At 39.8% G+C, this 15404-nt stretch overlaps 1 protein-coding gene and 1 long non-coding RNA gene across 2 annotated transcripts; both read left to right on the top strand.

Moving 5' to 3' along the window:
• The first annotated feature begins 645 nt into the window (after positions 1 to 645).
• Positions 646 to 6784, top strand: LOC141659010 (uncharacterized). Its single transcript, XM_074465709.1, has 7 exons — positions 646 to 1010; positions 2999 to 3380; positions 3472 to 3573; positions 3681 to 3752; positions 5964 to 6147; positions 6243 to 6603; positions 6703 to 6784. The coding sequence occupies exons 2-6, from the start codon at positions 3096 to 3098 to the stop codon at positions 6482 to 6484; spliced, it is 885 nt and encodes a 294-aa protein (XP_074321810.1). The 5' UTR covers positions 646 to 1010; positions 2999 to 3095; the 3' UTR covers positions 6485 to 6603; positions 6703 to 6784.
• A 4595-nt stretch (positions 6785 to 11379) lies between these two features.
• LOC141659009 (uncharacterized) lies at positions 11380 to 12260 on the top strand. The gene is made up of 4 exons (XR_012549563.1): positions 11380 to 11501; positions 11585 to 11685; positions 11967 to 12045; positions 12159 to 12260. It is a non-coding gene; the product is annotated as an uncharacterized LOC141659009 (long non-coding RNA).
• The last annotated feature ends 3144 nt before the right edge of the window (positions 12261 to 15404 follow it).

Genomic DNA, 15404 nt, shown 5'->3' with positions numbered 1-15404 from the left:
GATAGGCTGCATAAAATGGGTATCACTGATCGTATGACTTGTTACTTGTGTGGAACGCATGATGAGGATCATGCTCATTTGATTGAAAAATGTAGTTATACTCGCAGATGTTATGAAAGGATGCGGGCATGGATTGGCGCATTGGGCAATGGTTTTGGGTCCACTGAACAAATGATGAAGATCAGGCGTTGCTCTGGATTCCTGAGGAAGCTCTTATGCTCGTTGGTGATTGCTATGCATTATCATATTTGGTTCGCTCGTAATGCTTGCCGTGTGGAGTACAAGGTGATACACCCAAGGTTTCTAGTTAAAACAGTTATCGAAGATGGCAGACTAGCATTGCTAAAATATCAATATTATCATATGTCGCAAAATGATAGAGAGTGGTGCATATCTAGAGGATTAATGTAATAGTCTTGTTTTTTTGTTTTGTTCTCCTGAATACATATAAGGAGGAATAAATGGTAGGTTGTAATTGGTGATTATTTTCCCCTTGGGAAAAGTTTTAATATATTACTTACATTTAAACCAAAAAAAAAAAAAAAATAATCTCTGACGCCAACCAATTATTTAATTAATAAATATAAATTAATTAATTCAACAAAATATAATAATCCAATAATCTTTGGGTAAATACACTACTACTCAAGCAACTTGCACGACTAAAATAATGCGCCCCGATTTTCCAACTTTACCCTTCCCGGCGAATAACTACCGGCGAGGAGAGAGAAAACTAGCTGCGACTGTAAAAATGGGCTCCGACGAGTCAGGAACGAGTTTGATCCGAGTTTTGGACTTTTGGTGGATCGTTGCTCTGAGTTGGAGGTGAGTTACGCGAGTCTTAAAGCTCAACTCGATGTGTTGGCAAAAGATGAGGTTGCCACGTCACCGGATGATGTGGCGTCGTTTCCTGGTAACTTTCGATGTGGCGGTCCGTATGGTCACGTGCTTCAGTCGTTGGACCATGCCGTCCACGTGACTGATCCTGCTTCTGGAGAGATTACTTACTGGTTTGTGGATTTATGGAGTAATGATTCATTTATTATCGTTATGTTAATGTTTTGAACATCTCTATGCCTAGTAATTTTGCATTTACGAGTCCATATTAATGTAAAACCGCCTTATAGAAGACTTATGGATAGATTAATTTAATTTTTTCAACAAAATGACGCCTCTTTGATTTCTGATTGCGTTTTCTTAAATGATCGCGAGTTTATTTGTGTTTAATCATTTATCGAATTGTTGTTTTATGTGCTTTTCCAAAAAACAATAAGCTTTTGGGTTGAGATATTGCTTTCTGAATGATCTCGAGTTTGTTAATTGGTGAAATAATCAGTTGATTTCAATATAAAGAGGATATGGAGTGGAGATTTGAGGATTGAATTTTTTAAATGGCGGCCGATTCTATAGAAATTCACAAAATTTAGTACGTTGTTTTTGCTGGTACATAGACAATAGTTGATGAATGTTTGGATTTAGTCTCGAAATATGGGGGAGATTAGTTGTTGTTAATAGTAGTAGTATACAATGCTTGTTGTGATTATTGGTACAGAAAACAAAACAAGTGGGATTGAACAATGCTTCCATTGTAGTCTTTGGATATTACTATGTACATGATTGGCTTCAGCTGATTTAGCAGATTGGAGTTGAGGATTTCGAAAATAAATTTGATATTTCCGTTTTAGTTTTTTTTTTTTTTTTTTTTTTTTTTTTTTCTTTTAACAATATCATTCTGTACCGACACTTGAACTGTCGAGGGGAGAATTGCATAAGGGAAATATATTATTGAATAATGGGTCTCTCATTGAATACATAGACGATATATATAATAAACGACAATAGTCTAAACCCAGACGGTCCCTAGACGGTAGCCGTCGTTTCTCATAACCTAACCCTAATTCCTCTAACATTCCCCTCAAACTCATGGTAATTTGATAAAAATTTCCATGAGTTTGCACAAATACAAAATAAAAACTTCGAGTAGAAGACTCATAAGAAAATTTTATTCGAACAAGAACGTTAAGTTTTTCGGACTTGTCGAATATGAGTTAATTTGCAGGAACTCATCGAACCTGACATATATCAATAAAATGGAAAAATTATCCGTCAATTTCAAGATCTGGAGAACGTTAATTTTTTTGGACTCCAAATAAATCAAGTATCACCTTGAACGACGTTGAAGAATTTTAATCATATTTCAAAGAAAAAGAAACAAAACGTTTCAATACAAATTTTTATTGGGAGATGCTAGATTGATAGGCAGAATTGTTTGATTATTGAAAGCACATGAATCATGGTTGCCGTGGTCTTTCCTCGCTAAGCTTTTTTTTTTTTTTTTTTTGAGTAGACAGTAAATAATGATATCCCGCCGGTGAGCGCCATAGATCTTCGCCCACCGGCAAGAAAGCGGAAACGATTTTCTAGAGTCCTCAAGAAAGAGGCTCTGATACGGGGAGAATTGCATAAGAGAAATATATTATTGAATAGTGTGTCTCTCATTGAATACATAGACGATATATATAATAAACGACAATAGTCTAAACCCTAGACGGTTCTAGACGGTAGCCGTCGTTTCTCATAACCTAACCCTAATTCCTCTAACAGTAACGCTCTCGTAACTTTGATTTCATTTCTCCACAAAAAACGCTCTCGTAACTTTGGTTTCATTTCTCCGCAAAAAAGCTGAATTGAAACCAGGACCGCTTGTTTAGGAGATTACAGTCCCGACTAATCATAGATTCAACTTTTATCTCATTGCAGAGGACATTGGAGGTTTAATACGTGGCCTTCAAACTGTGTGTTTGTGAACTTGTGCACACTCTTAGCTTCACTTATCTGAGCTAGCTAAAGGATTGTTCGCTTACAGTATAGTGTTATATTGGTATTATTATTGTTATTATTGGTTCAAAGAAAAAATTAAAATTTTGCAGTTTATAGTCTAGTTAACCAAATAGGCGGCGTCATCCTTGAAGCTTATGAACTACTCCGTCTCAAACAGGAACCATGCTGCAGAGAAGCTTTATGGATGGCGGGACTACGAAATATTAGGACAATGCTCTTGGGAAATACTTATTGAAGAACAGTATGCTCCATACATGAATAGAATAATGGAAAAGCTGCGGTTTGGCCATTCATGGTCGGGTCAGTTCCCTTTCAAGAAAAGGTCCGGTGAGCTTTTTATGGCATTGGTGACTAAAAGCCCACTATATGAGGATGGTCTGCTGATTGGTGTTGTCACTGTTTCAAGTGATGCTGTTGTATTTAATAATTTGACGTCAGAACAACCCAGGAAACCTGGATTTGACAGGAGAAGAATTCAGTGGCCTCATAGGCCACAGATTGCTTCGGTGCCTCAGATTGCTTCGTCTTTTTCTGATCTGGTGCTTATCAGTTCCTGAAAGTTTCCTTTTTTTAATGCTTCTTGTTTCTTTCCGATCGCCTTTGTGATAGTCTGTTAGTGTGTTTCACCAGGCCTCGAGAGTCCTATTGGGCAAAGGAGGGGATAACATTCCAGACGACAGAGAAGGATCTGATTTTGATTTCCGAGATTCAAATCTACACCACCACGAGGATGTGAGCTTTATTTTTTTGTAATATCCTATTAGTGAATATTGCATAGGAGGCAGCATCTGTTCCAAATTTTTTGTCTGGCAAATTTTGAGATCATTTCTGATTTGCAGATAACTAGAGGAGCAAGTGGAGGAAGAGGCTTCCAGGAGGAGGAATCCGTGATTTCTCAACCTGCAAAGATTGTACTTCTCTACTCTCTTTCACGGCCCTTCAGATTTACTTGCTCCGTCTTACCCATTTCTTTACGTTTACTTTTTCACATTGTCAATGTACAAGTTGTTTTGTTCATCTTTATTTACATATTATTAAAAATTTGATATTCTTAAAGTACTCATTAAGACGATTAAAAAATGATCTCACATGACTATATTTTATGTTATATATTAGAAATTATATTCGAATTTCTCTCCACTCATGAATAACAACAACAACAACAACAACATCAGAGCCTTAATCCCAAAATGATTTGGGGTCGGCTGACATGAATCATACTTTCGAACCGTTCATGGGTGAACGCACGCCTCAAAATGCGAATAAAAAAAGGGAAGATGAAGAACAAAAAGGGAGAACGAAAATGTAATGGAAAGTCAAGGTGAACTTAGGGGTTTTAAAATCGAATTCCGTCTTTCTTTTATAAAAACTTAAAATTTAAATCGAGAGAAAAGATTAAAATGATTTTTAAAACCGAAATAGAGTTAAGGATCCGGAATGAACCAGGTAAAATCTATAAGAAAGTGGTTGTTGAAAAAGTGTGTAATAAAGGAGAGGAAAATAAATAAATTAATTTCTTTAAATTAAATAAATAAAAAAAACACTAAATCTGTCAAAAAACATCAAATACTAAAAATCCACATGTATCATTTCCCTCCATTGTGCCCTCTCCGTCACCATACTCTCCTCAAGCCCCAGAACTCTCATATCGTGCTCTATCACTCTCAACCATGTCTGTCTCGGTCTTCCTCTGCCTCTAGGGGCCTTTTCTGTACTCCAAGTCTCGAGCCTCCTAACTGGTGCGTCCATAGGTCTCCTTCTCACATGGTCAAACCATCTTAGTCGGTTTTCCATCATCTTGTCCTCTATTGGCGCCACTTTTACCTTTTCCCTAATCACCTCATTCCTTAACCGATCTTTCCTTGTATGTCCGCACATCCACCTCAACATGCGCATCTCCGCCACACTCATCTTTTGAATGTGACAATGTTTCACGGCCCAACACTCGGAGCCGTAAAGTAGGGCAGGCCTAATTGCCGTGCGATAAAATTTTCCCTTTAATCTTTGGGGCATATCTTTATCGCATAGAAACCCTGAAGCACTCTTCCATTTCAACCATCCCGCTTTAATTCTGTGAGCCACATCTCCGTCTAACTCCCCATCTTTTTGAATAATAGATCCTAGATATCCAAGAAATCGAACCCTCAACAACATTCCCATCGAAAATAATACTCCCCGCCTCTGTCGATCTCAACCCCGCCACCTTAGTGAACCGACACCTCAAATACTCGGTCTTACTCCCGCTCACTGAACCCACGAGTCTCTAAAGTCTGCCTCCACAATTCCAACTTTCTCTCCACCCCCTCTTTTGTCTCATCAATCAACACAATATCATCAGCAAACATCATACACCAAGGGATGTCGTCCTGAATATCCCTTGTCAACTCATCCATAACTATAGCAAAGAGAATAAATGTAAAGAAATGGGTGAGACGGTGGGAGTACTTTTTAATAGTACCTTCATATTACGATGGTGAACATTTAAGCCGTTTCTTTATAGTTGCTTCTATTTAGACTCGTGTCTGTGTTTTTAGGAAATATAAGGCTGTTATGTTGCAATTCTTTAGAGGATGTGCTTATATAAAAGATGATGATTGGCTTCTCTACTGTTGGATTAATTCCCATTTACTCCCTATGATCGGTCCAATTCACTACATTTTACAGATTTTGTGGTAGGAATTGAACCGAACAGAGGGACATTTAGTATGTACACATATGATACCCGACTCTTTGAAGGGGTTCTCTTCAAAACAGGGAACTCTTTTTAGGAATTCCTATGCTCTAGTTAGTACTTATAATGTACTCAGTAATTCTTCAGGATTTCCCAACTATAATGACATGAAATCAGGGATTTAAACCTATAATTATGTTGCATCTCGCGGCTTCACCTTTCAAGGAAGAAGTAATCATGAAATTCGATTATATGAATGATCGATCATTGGGATTTTGAGTGTGTGACAGAAACTATTCTGATATACTAAGTTGTTGATTTATTATAAATTGAGGTTCAAATGACGCCAGCTATGCTGCAATCTGCTTAAATAGGGATATGACATCAGTATTTTATGTAAAGAATACCATTATGAATTATGATGGAGTGGCCTATTTTGCCATCATCACAGGCTGCCAAGTTATTTGCAAAATTGCGAAAGAAGAGTACCACCAACAAAAGTGAAGCTAGCTATAGTAGCTTTATGGAAAATGGCGTTCTACACAGAAGTGACGATGATTCATGCTGGCCCAGGGGTCCAAAAGAAACCGTGTCCCATAATTCTGCTCTCGATATCGGATATTCAATTTTTCAAGGTAAAATAATACTCACATTGTAATAAGGAATTCATGTGCTTTAGAAAGGCTCTTTCAAGTAATACCTATTCTGCCAACTTCGTTGCTATGAATAGGCTTGCGTGTGGATGATGAGTTGGAGGCTGATTTGGAAAAACAGAAGGCAAGGGAAATTGAAGATGCTACTGAACGACAGGTAGGGGTGAAAAACATACCAAGCAGGGTTCAAAATCTCGGCCGAGTTGTATTGGATTTTCACTCTACCGATACGAGATATCGCCCGAGAAATCACCGAGATTCTCCGCGATCCGTCCGTGACGACCGATTAAGGACCGATTATACCGATACCGAGATTTAAAACCATGATACCAAGCTCATTGGAGAGTCAAGCTAGCAGTAGCTCAGGCGAGTTAAACTCAATGGCTGACTCTGATATTCGATGGGAAGACCTACACCTGGGAGAGGAAATTGGTCAAGGTAAACTGTTTACTTCAAAAACTTTGTTTTCAATTATTGATACATTTCCCTGAAAGTCCTTGATATGTGTCCTTAGTCATAACTACTAGTGTTCCACAGGTTCATATGCTGTTGTCTATCATGGACTATGGAATGGATCGGTATGTTGTAAATCAAGGTTGAATCACAAGCTTACTTAGAGTTTGGATGTTATTAGAATATGTGAATATTCTGATTTTATTTAGTCAATATTCTGTTGATATTGTAAATTATTTATTGCCTTATATTTAGGATACCTTGCTTGTAATTAGGAACAACCAAGTGTATATATGCTGATCTTATACGTAATGCAATATTCAAGGATTCATATTATCTTATATGGTATCAAGTCTCTCCTTCCTCCCCAAACCCTTCTTTCTCTGTTCTCTCTGCCGTGATTAATGGCTCCTCTCAACACCACGTTTCATCCCGCTTTTTCCGTCGGGAATATCAAACACTATATTCCGATTACTCTCGACATGGAAACGGCACACTATGACTCATGGGCTGAACTGTTCACTAACACGGCTCAAGCTTTTGAAGTTGGGGACCACATCTCCGCTGCTCAGGTTGATGATGGTGATTCGTCCACCTCCGACGATGACTCCGTACCGGACCTTGCCCTATGGACTCGTCTTGACGCCATTGTCAAACAATGGATCTTCACCACCATCTCTCAAGACCTCCTTCTCACAATCCTTCAACCCGGTGCCACGGCTAAAACCTTGTGGGACCGCATCCACGATCTCTTTCGTGACAACAAACACACGCGCGCCGTCTCTCTTGAGCGTCAGTTTTCGTCAACAAAAATCGACAACTTCGCCACTGCCTCGGCGTATTGTCAGGCGCTCAAGACAATTGCTGATCAATTAGCAAACGTCGGCTCCCCTGTGTCCAACGATAGGCTTGTTCTTCAACTGGTGGCCGGCCTCAATGCGGGGTACAAGGGTGTTGCAACCATCATCCAGCACCGTGACCCGCTCCCTGAATTCTACCAAGCCCGGTCCATGATTATTCTCGAAGAAGCAAGCAATAATCCGTCTACTGATACGGATGCTGCACTTGTCTCGGTAACTCAACCCGACTCTGCCCCACCCGCGACCTCCTCCCGTCAGTCCAATAATAATAATAATAACAATCGCTCTAAAAATAACCGCGGTAACGGGAAAAAGGGTAAGAATCGGGATAACCGTAACAGTGATAATCGTCAAGCCAATGACGATAACAACAAGAAGCCTGCCTCTGTCTCCTGGACGCCTCGATTGGCGTGGTCCCCTTATGGACCATGGGTTTCTGCTCCTGCTCAGTGGGCCTCCCCACCATGTCCCTACCCAACCAGTGGGTGGTCTGCTCCACCTCCGTCCAACCCCTCTGCCGGAATTCTTGGGCCGCGCCCAGCCCAGGCTTTCATGGCCTACCCATACCCGGGTCAGGCTCCTTCTATGGCTTATACTCCGACGGATTTGGGTAGTGCTTTTCAGGCCATGACACTCATGCCTCCAGATTGGGTCATGGATACTGGTGCTAGCTCGCATATGGTGTCGGATTCAGGTACGCTCTCGTCTTATTCTACTTTGGGCTTAAAACGTGATATTGTCGTCGGTAGTGGTCAACGCATTCCAATAAAGGGTCACGGTCACACTGTTTTATCCCCTCCCTTCCCTGCTTTGCGTCTTCACAATGTTTTACATGTCCCACACATAGTCAAAAACCTTGTCTCGGTCCGTCGTTTTACTACCGATAACTCGGTATCTGTTGAATTTGACCCCCTCGGTTTTTCTGTGAAGGACCTCAAGACGGGGATACCGCTTCTGAGATGTGATAGCAAAGGTGACCTTTACCCTCTCCACCAGTCTGCCACAACTACCACGCCTCACGCCCTCCTCTCCGCCGAACCATCTACATGGCATGACCGTTTAGCTCATCCGGGTTTACCCGTCTTTAATAGCATATCAAATAAATTGCCATGTAATAGTTTGCGTAAACATTTTTTTTGCCATGCTTGTGAAATTGGGAAACATATTAAGTTGCCTTTTTATCCGTCTTTATCGCATACTACTAGTGCTTTTGATATAATACATAGTGATCTTTGGACCTCTCCCGTTACTAGCGGCCTTGGCCATAAATACTATGTTCTCTTTCTCGATGACTATACTAATTTTCTGTGGACCTTTCCCTTAAATCATAAATCCCAAGTCTATGACACCTTCATCTCCTTTCACAAATTAGTTCAAACACAATTCGAGAAAAATATTAAAACTTTTCAATGCGATAACGGCCGAGAATTTGACAACTCCCCTTTCCTTCAACATTTCGACAAAAATGGCACCCTCTTCCGTTTCTCTTGCCCTCACACCTCTCCTCAAAATGGCAAAGCCGAACGGAAAATTCGAACGATCAATAACATGATCAGAACTCTCCTTCTTCATGCCAATATGCCGCCCACCCACTGGCCTCACGCCTTAGCCACCGCGACATACCTTCATCATATTTTACCCAGCAAAGTTAACCATAATTCCTCACCGACATCCTCCCTCTACAAACGCGAACCCATCTACTCTCACCTTCGCACCTTCGGTTGCCTTTGCTACCCTCATCTCCCCCCGTCGAGTATCCACAAACTCCAAGCCCGCTCTCTACCATGTGTGTTCCTCGGGTACCCATCTAACCATAGAGGATATAAGTGTCTCGACCTTTCCTCTAAAAAGATATACGTGTCCCGCCATGTCACCTTCCACGAACAGATTTTCCCCTACAAAAACGACCCCTCGTCGACCCCACCGGACTATTCTTTTCTTGAAGGTGACACACACCCTCTCCGTGACTATCTTATACATCAGCATACTTCGACCGCTACTGTTCAGTCACCCCCTGTGTCTCCTTTAGCCTCGGATACTGCTGCCCAGTCGCCCCCCGTGTCTCCCGTGACCTCGTTGTCACCCACGGCTCCCCTTCCCCCTCCCAGCTCGGCCGTCGTCTCTCCTCAAATGGTGACCCGTGCCCAGCGTGGCATCCTTAAGCCTCGCCACTTAATGAACCTCCATGTCTCGGTCACACCCTCCCCTATACCTAAATGTCCCATCAGTGCCCTTAAAGACCCGAATTGGAATATGGCCATGACCGATGAGTATAAAGCCCTCATTAGAAATGAGACTTGGGTCCTTGTTCCCCGTCCCACTAATGCGAATATCACTCGTTGTATGTGGCTATTTAAACATAAATTCAAGTCTAACGGCGACCTTGAGCGCCACAAAGCTCGGCTTGTTGTCAATGGCAGGTCCCAGCAGGTTGGCATCGATTGTGATGAGACATTTAGTCCCGTGGTGAAACCGACTACAATTCGAGCGGTCCTTAGCATTGCGGTATCTCAAAATTGGCCCATTCACCAGCTTGACGTAAAGAATGCTTTCCTCCATGGTTCCCTTAATGAGACCGTCTACATGCATCAACCGCCGGGATTTCGGGACTCTAAATTCCCGAACCATGTCTGTCTCCTAAAGAAGTCTCTTTACGGCCTCAAACAGGCCCCTCGGGCGTGGTATAATCGTTTTGCATCTTTTGTTGCAACCATTGGTTTCCGTCACAGCACCTGTGACAACTCCCTTTTTATTTATCACAACAATAAGTCCACTGCGTATTTGCTCTTGTATGTTGATGATATTATTATCACCACCTCCTCTAATACGCTTTTACAGGAAATCATGGCCCGTCTGAAGACTGAATTCGCTATGACTGATCTCGGCCCTCTCAGCTTCTTCCTCGGTGTGGCCGCGATACGTAACAAATCCGGCCTCTTTCTCCACCAATCCCAATATGCAGCTGACATCGTCAAACGCGCCAATATGTCATCTTGTAAGTCGGCCCAAACTCCTGTTGACACTAAAGCTAAATTAAGTGCCACCTCTGGCCCACCCGTCGCTGATGCTTCTTTATATCGGAGCCTCGCTGGGGCGCTCCAATACTTGACATTCACTCGCCCGGACATCGCATATGCCGTTCAACAAATATGTCTTTTTATGCATGATCCACGCGAAGAACATTGGACTGCTTTGAAACGGATTATTCGGTACGTCAAAGGTACCACTTCTCTTGGTCTCCATATCAGCCCCTCGACCACGTCCACTCTCACGGCCTACACGGACGCCGATTGGGGGGGTTGTCCCGACACTAGAAGGTCTACTTCTGGGTATTGCGTCTTCCTCGGTGATAATTTAATTTCATGGTCCTCGAAGCGCCAACCCACTATTTCCAAATCTAGTACTGAAGCCGAGTATAGGGGCGTTGCTAATGTTATTGCAGAATCTTGTTGGGTCCGTAATCTCATGTTGGAACTTCATCGACCCATTCGAAAAGCAACGGTGGTCTATTGCGATAATGTGAGCGCTATTTATCTATCTGGCAATCCCGTAAACCACCAACGTACGAAGCACATTGAGATCGATATCCATTTTGTCCGCGAAAAAGTCGCCTTAGGCGAAGCCATCATTCGTCATGTCCCCTCTCGTTTTCAATATGCCGACATTTTTACAAAGGGCCTCCCGAAAATTCTCTTTGATGACTTCCGGTCCAGTCTCAACATCCGATCCCCTCCCGTTTCGACTGTAGGGGCGTATTAGAATATGTGAATATTCTGATTTTATTTAGTCAATATTCTGTTGATATTGTAAATTATTTATTGCCTTATATTTAGGATACCTTGCTTGTAATTAGGAACAACCAAGTGTATATATGCTGATCTTATACGTAATGCAATATTCAAGGATTCATATTATCTTATAGATGTGAATACTGATCTCTTATCCATGCTGTAGGATGTTGCTATTAAGGTAAATTTTGGGAAAGATTATAATGAGGGAACTCTACTCGGTTATAAAAAGGAGGTAAGTCGGTGTACTGATTGATCTTCACAATATCTTTAATTGAAAAGGGTGCTAGCTGCATCTGACCAATGAGGATGCTGCAGATCGGTATTATGAGGAAACTAAGACATCCAAATGTTTTGCTCTTCATGGGAGCATGTTATTCTCAAGAGCGTCTTGCAATTGTTACGGAGTATTTGCCCAGGTAATATATATTTATGAGCAGGCCTTATGTAACCGAGACTGACAGTCATATTCTTCTATATCACTGTAAAATTTGGCATCAGGATAGATGAACCATAGGCCATAGCTTAGAAAATTGTGCATTTAAAGCTGAATGTTTTGAAGTAGAAAATATGAGATTTGAAGCACTAGCGTTATATTTAATTTAGGGCTTGGCTATTTAACCTATTTGCCAAAGTTATTGTGCTCATAATTTTGATGCAAGATGCATTCTGCTTACAATCAGCTTTGTGCAACTTGTAGGGGTAGCCTGTTTAAGATACTACACAAGAACAATCAGATATTGGATCGCAGACGGCGGTTGAGGATGGCCCTTGATGTTGTAAGGTTTCAGTCATATTAAACCTATCACATTCCTGTTGCTGAGAACGCTCTATTGATTTTTATTGTTTATTTTTTGCTGTTTTTCACAATTTACACTTTATTTGGCCGCAGGCAAGGGGCATGAATTATTTGCATCGCAGAAATCCACCTATAGTACATCGGGACCTGAAATCATCGAATTTACTGGTTGACAAGAACTGGAATGTTAAGGTAATTAACGCTAGTATGTATGTCCCCTTTTTCTCAAGTAAAGCACCTTAAATTCTTATAAGGTGGCTGACACATTAGATCTCGTTTATTAGGTTGGTTTGAATTATTTTAAAAGAAATGTTCGAAATATAAAGAATTTAATTAAATTAAAAGAAGAAAGAGGAGAATCCCGTGTTAAATTTTTTTTTTTTTAATGCAAATTTCAAATGAGCAGTAAGCCAGAACTTCGTCCTTCATTCCAAGACATCATCCAAAGAATGATAGGAATAATAAAGAGTCTTGATCCACCAGCACCGACACCAGGACCTATTCGTAAGAGCTTCGTGTTACCGTCTTGACAATACTTGCTTCACCATGCATAACTTAAAGAGGATTCCACACAGATTTCGTCATTTCAATTGGTACACCACATCTGGAATTGGCGAGCGATAATTATGTGACATTTAGTGCTTGATACCAATTTTATTTCGTGCTGTTTTGGTGTGTTCCGTCGATATCCTTTCCTTTTGCATATTGTACACATTTCTTGCATTTGATTTATTTATTTATAGAAGAGAATTATATTTATTTATTTTTTCTTCACGGTCGATAGTAGCTAGTTCTGTCTGAAACATGTCAACTTTGGTGTTGATCTTTCCGTGCGACTTGTTGCTCGATCATACTTAACTTTGAATGTATTTTTACGTCTTATAGTCAGGGAGAGTGAAATTTTGACGCGATTGGTTAGTGTAAGTTAGTTGATATCTGCATCATCCTGAATGTTTTCATAACAATAAGGTGGATTGAACAAGACTACAAGAGAGATCACAAACTTACAATGATATATTTCTTGGGTTTTCCAACTTTGACTTGTTTTGTTTTGGAGTACGAGTATGTACACCAGTAGTGTCCCCTCTATCCATTGGACACGTGTTCAACGGTATACCCGTTACGATCCTCCACGTGTCAACCGGAACCAATCTATTTTCCTCCACCGATGCATTCCGATGGCCTACAACCGGCGCTTCGCCTATGACCTTACATGAAACATTAACAATGCCATTCCCTTTTGAACCGTTTCTTTCTTAGTCGATAACTCAAGTGATGGGCCAAACCAATAGGAAGAAGCCCATTACAAATATCGGAAGCAGGAATCTTGACCCAACCCAGTAATCCTCGGCCCATCAAGGCCCTTCTAGTGTAAATCTCGAGAATAACACAAGAATAGCCGTTACTGAAAAATGTCGAGTCTAACGGTATTAAAAACACGTCGTCCAACATTGGGTTACAACCTCCTTTATCATCAACCCTAGTACAATACACTTCAAAGCTCCTCAGTCCTCACACCACGTACCAACTTGCGTGGTAGTGATGGTGATGGTGTTGGGAAGGTGGTGATAGTAATGTAAGGCCTAAGTCGACGAGTCGAGAAAGGGAAAAGAGATGAACATATGATGGTGTTTTTGATGTTTTGAGCTGATAACATTGATATCTCTAACATCACAAATTCTTGTGTGTGACGGCACATATCCGTCACTCTTGAGTGACGGATACCATTTTACCTTACAAAGTACCCATTTTTTCTCTCTCTGCAACAATATTCATGTGGTCCCTTTTCTCCACTAACCTATTTTGTTACCATTTTTACTCACAAAATATCCGCCATAAATGGTAACCCGTCACAAGGGAGACCAATGGCTCTAACATAGTTTTTTGAGTTGTAATTTTTAACATGATGTGTGTTTTTTATGCATAGGAATATTTTGGAATATTCCTTTTTGTGGAATATTTTGGATTAGGATTGGAATTTTTTCAAGGTCATTTGCATTATGGTGGGCAAATTATACCATGCACCCAGGAGTATGGTGCATGGTACTCCCTTTTCTTAATTTTTTTTCTTATAATAAATAAATCATAAATTTAATAAATTAGAAAATAATAAAAAATATATTATTATACATAATTTTTATTTCTCTACAAATCAATATATCTATCTATCTATCTATCTATCTATCTATCTATATTAATAAAGGAAGCTTTTTTCGAGTGTTTATAAAGTCTCCAACTTTACAAAAACACCCGAGATTAATAATTAATGCTAATTAAATTAAATGCAATAAAAAAATCAAACGTGCTAATCTATCTAACTAATCTCTTACTCCCATTAGAGTTCTAGGGGCGGAGGGTCATGTATAACTAGATTTGAGTCATTAGACAAGTTTTACTATAATTAATTCGTAAAGAAATTATAACAATATGTGTTATAGAGTCCTGTTAGAAATTATGAACTTACAATTGCATAGGACTCTGTCTCTATGCTCTGCGTTAGTGCTATATAAATAGTGGTAATTTTACTTTCCAAATCAGGCTCCTCTTTCTTTTTATAACTTTCATTAATCGTAATAATGTGTTTATGTTTATTATTTACATTATATATTTGTGTTTTGCATGTTTGTGGCTACACAAACCATGCTACTTTTTATTTTAATTATTTCTATTTATCAATGATTTTATACGTATGCTACGTTAATTTTTTCTTTTTCTGGGTAATTGATTACATAATTTAAATTTTATAATATTTTTCTTTTGGTAATAGGTGGAGATCATGAGAAAATGAGCAAGCACGATTATTACGTTGCTGATATATAATAATCATCCGAAAATGCCATCGTTTCTTGGTGGTGTTGTTTATAATCACAATTACAAAGTAAGATGGCTATTGTGCATATGTGTATATGGAGGTAAATCGTGGTAGACATCTTACGTTACGCCCATTTTATTAATATAATTATACTATATTGTTATTATAATTATAATATATAGTTGATTGTTTTATACTTAATGGTGTATAATGATATTGCATTTTTACGGGTTGGTCTAATATTTGACATCGACGAGACGACAACTCAAGAAAAAATGGAACTTGATCCACACTGATGGAAAGCACATGTTGTAGCAAAAAAAAAAAAAATACGACACCAATATATGGTACTTCTACGTTAACATACAAATATAATATTCACGAGTATGTATGTCTTTTAAGAGTCTGTGTCATAGATATAGCGTTAAAGACTGTGTCTTTTTTATTGATTCTAAATTTTTTTGCGATTACGGGGGTTCAACTTTTGTACATTAAGCTACCGATTTACATGAAATCAGCCGAACTCA

Source organism: Silene latifolia, chromosome 6 (genome assembly GCF_048544455.1).
Source record: "Silene latifolia isolate original U9 population chromosome 6, ASM4854445v1, whole genome shotgun sequence".
In the NCBI taxonomy this organism is placed as follows: domain Eukaryota; kingdom Viridiplantae; phylum Streptophyta; class Magnoliopsida; order Caryophyllales; family Caryophyllaceae; genus Silene; species Silene latifolia.
Note: the sequence above shows the minus strand (reverse complement) of the source record. Positions and strands in the feature narration are given on the sequence as shown.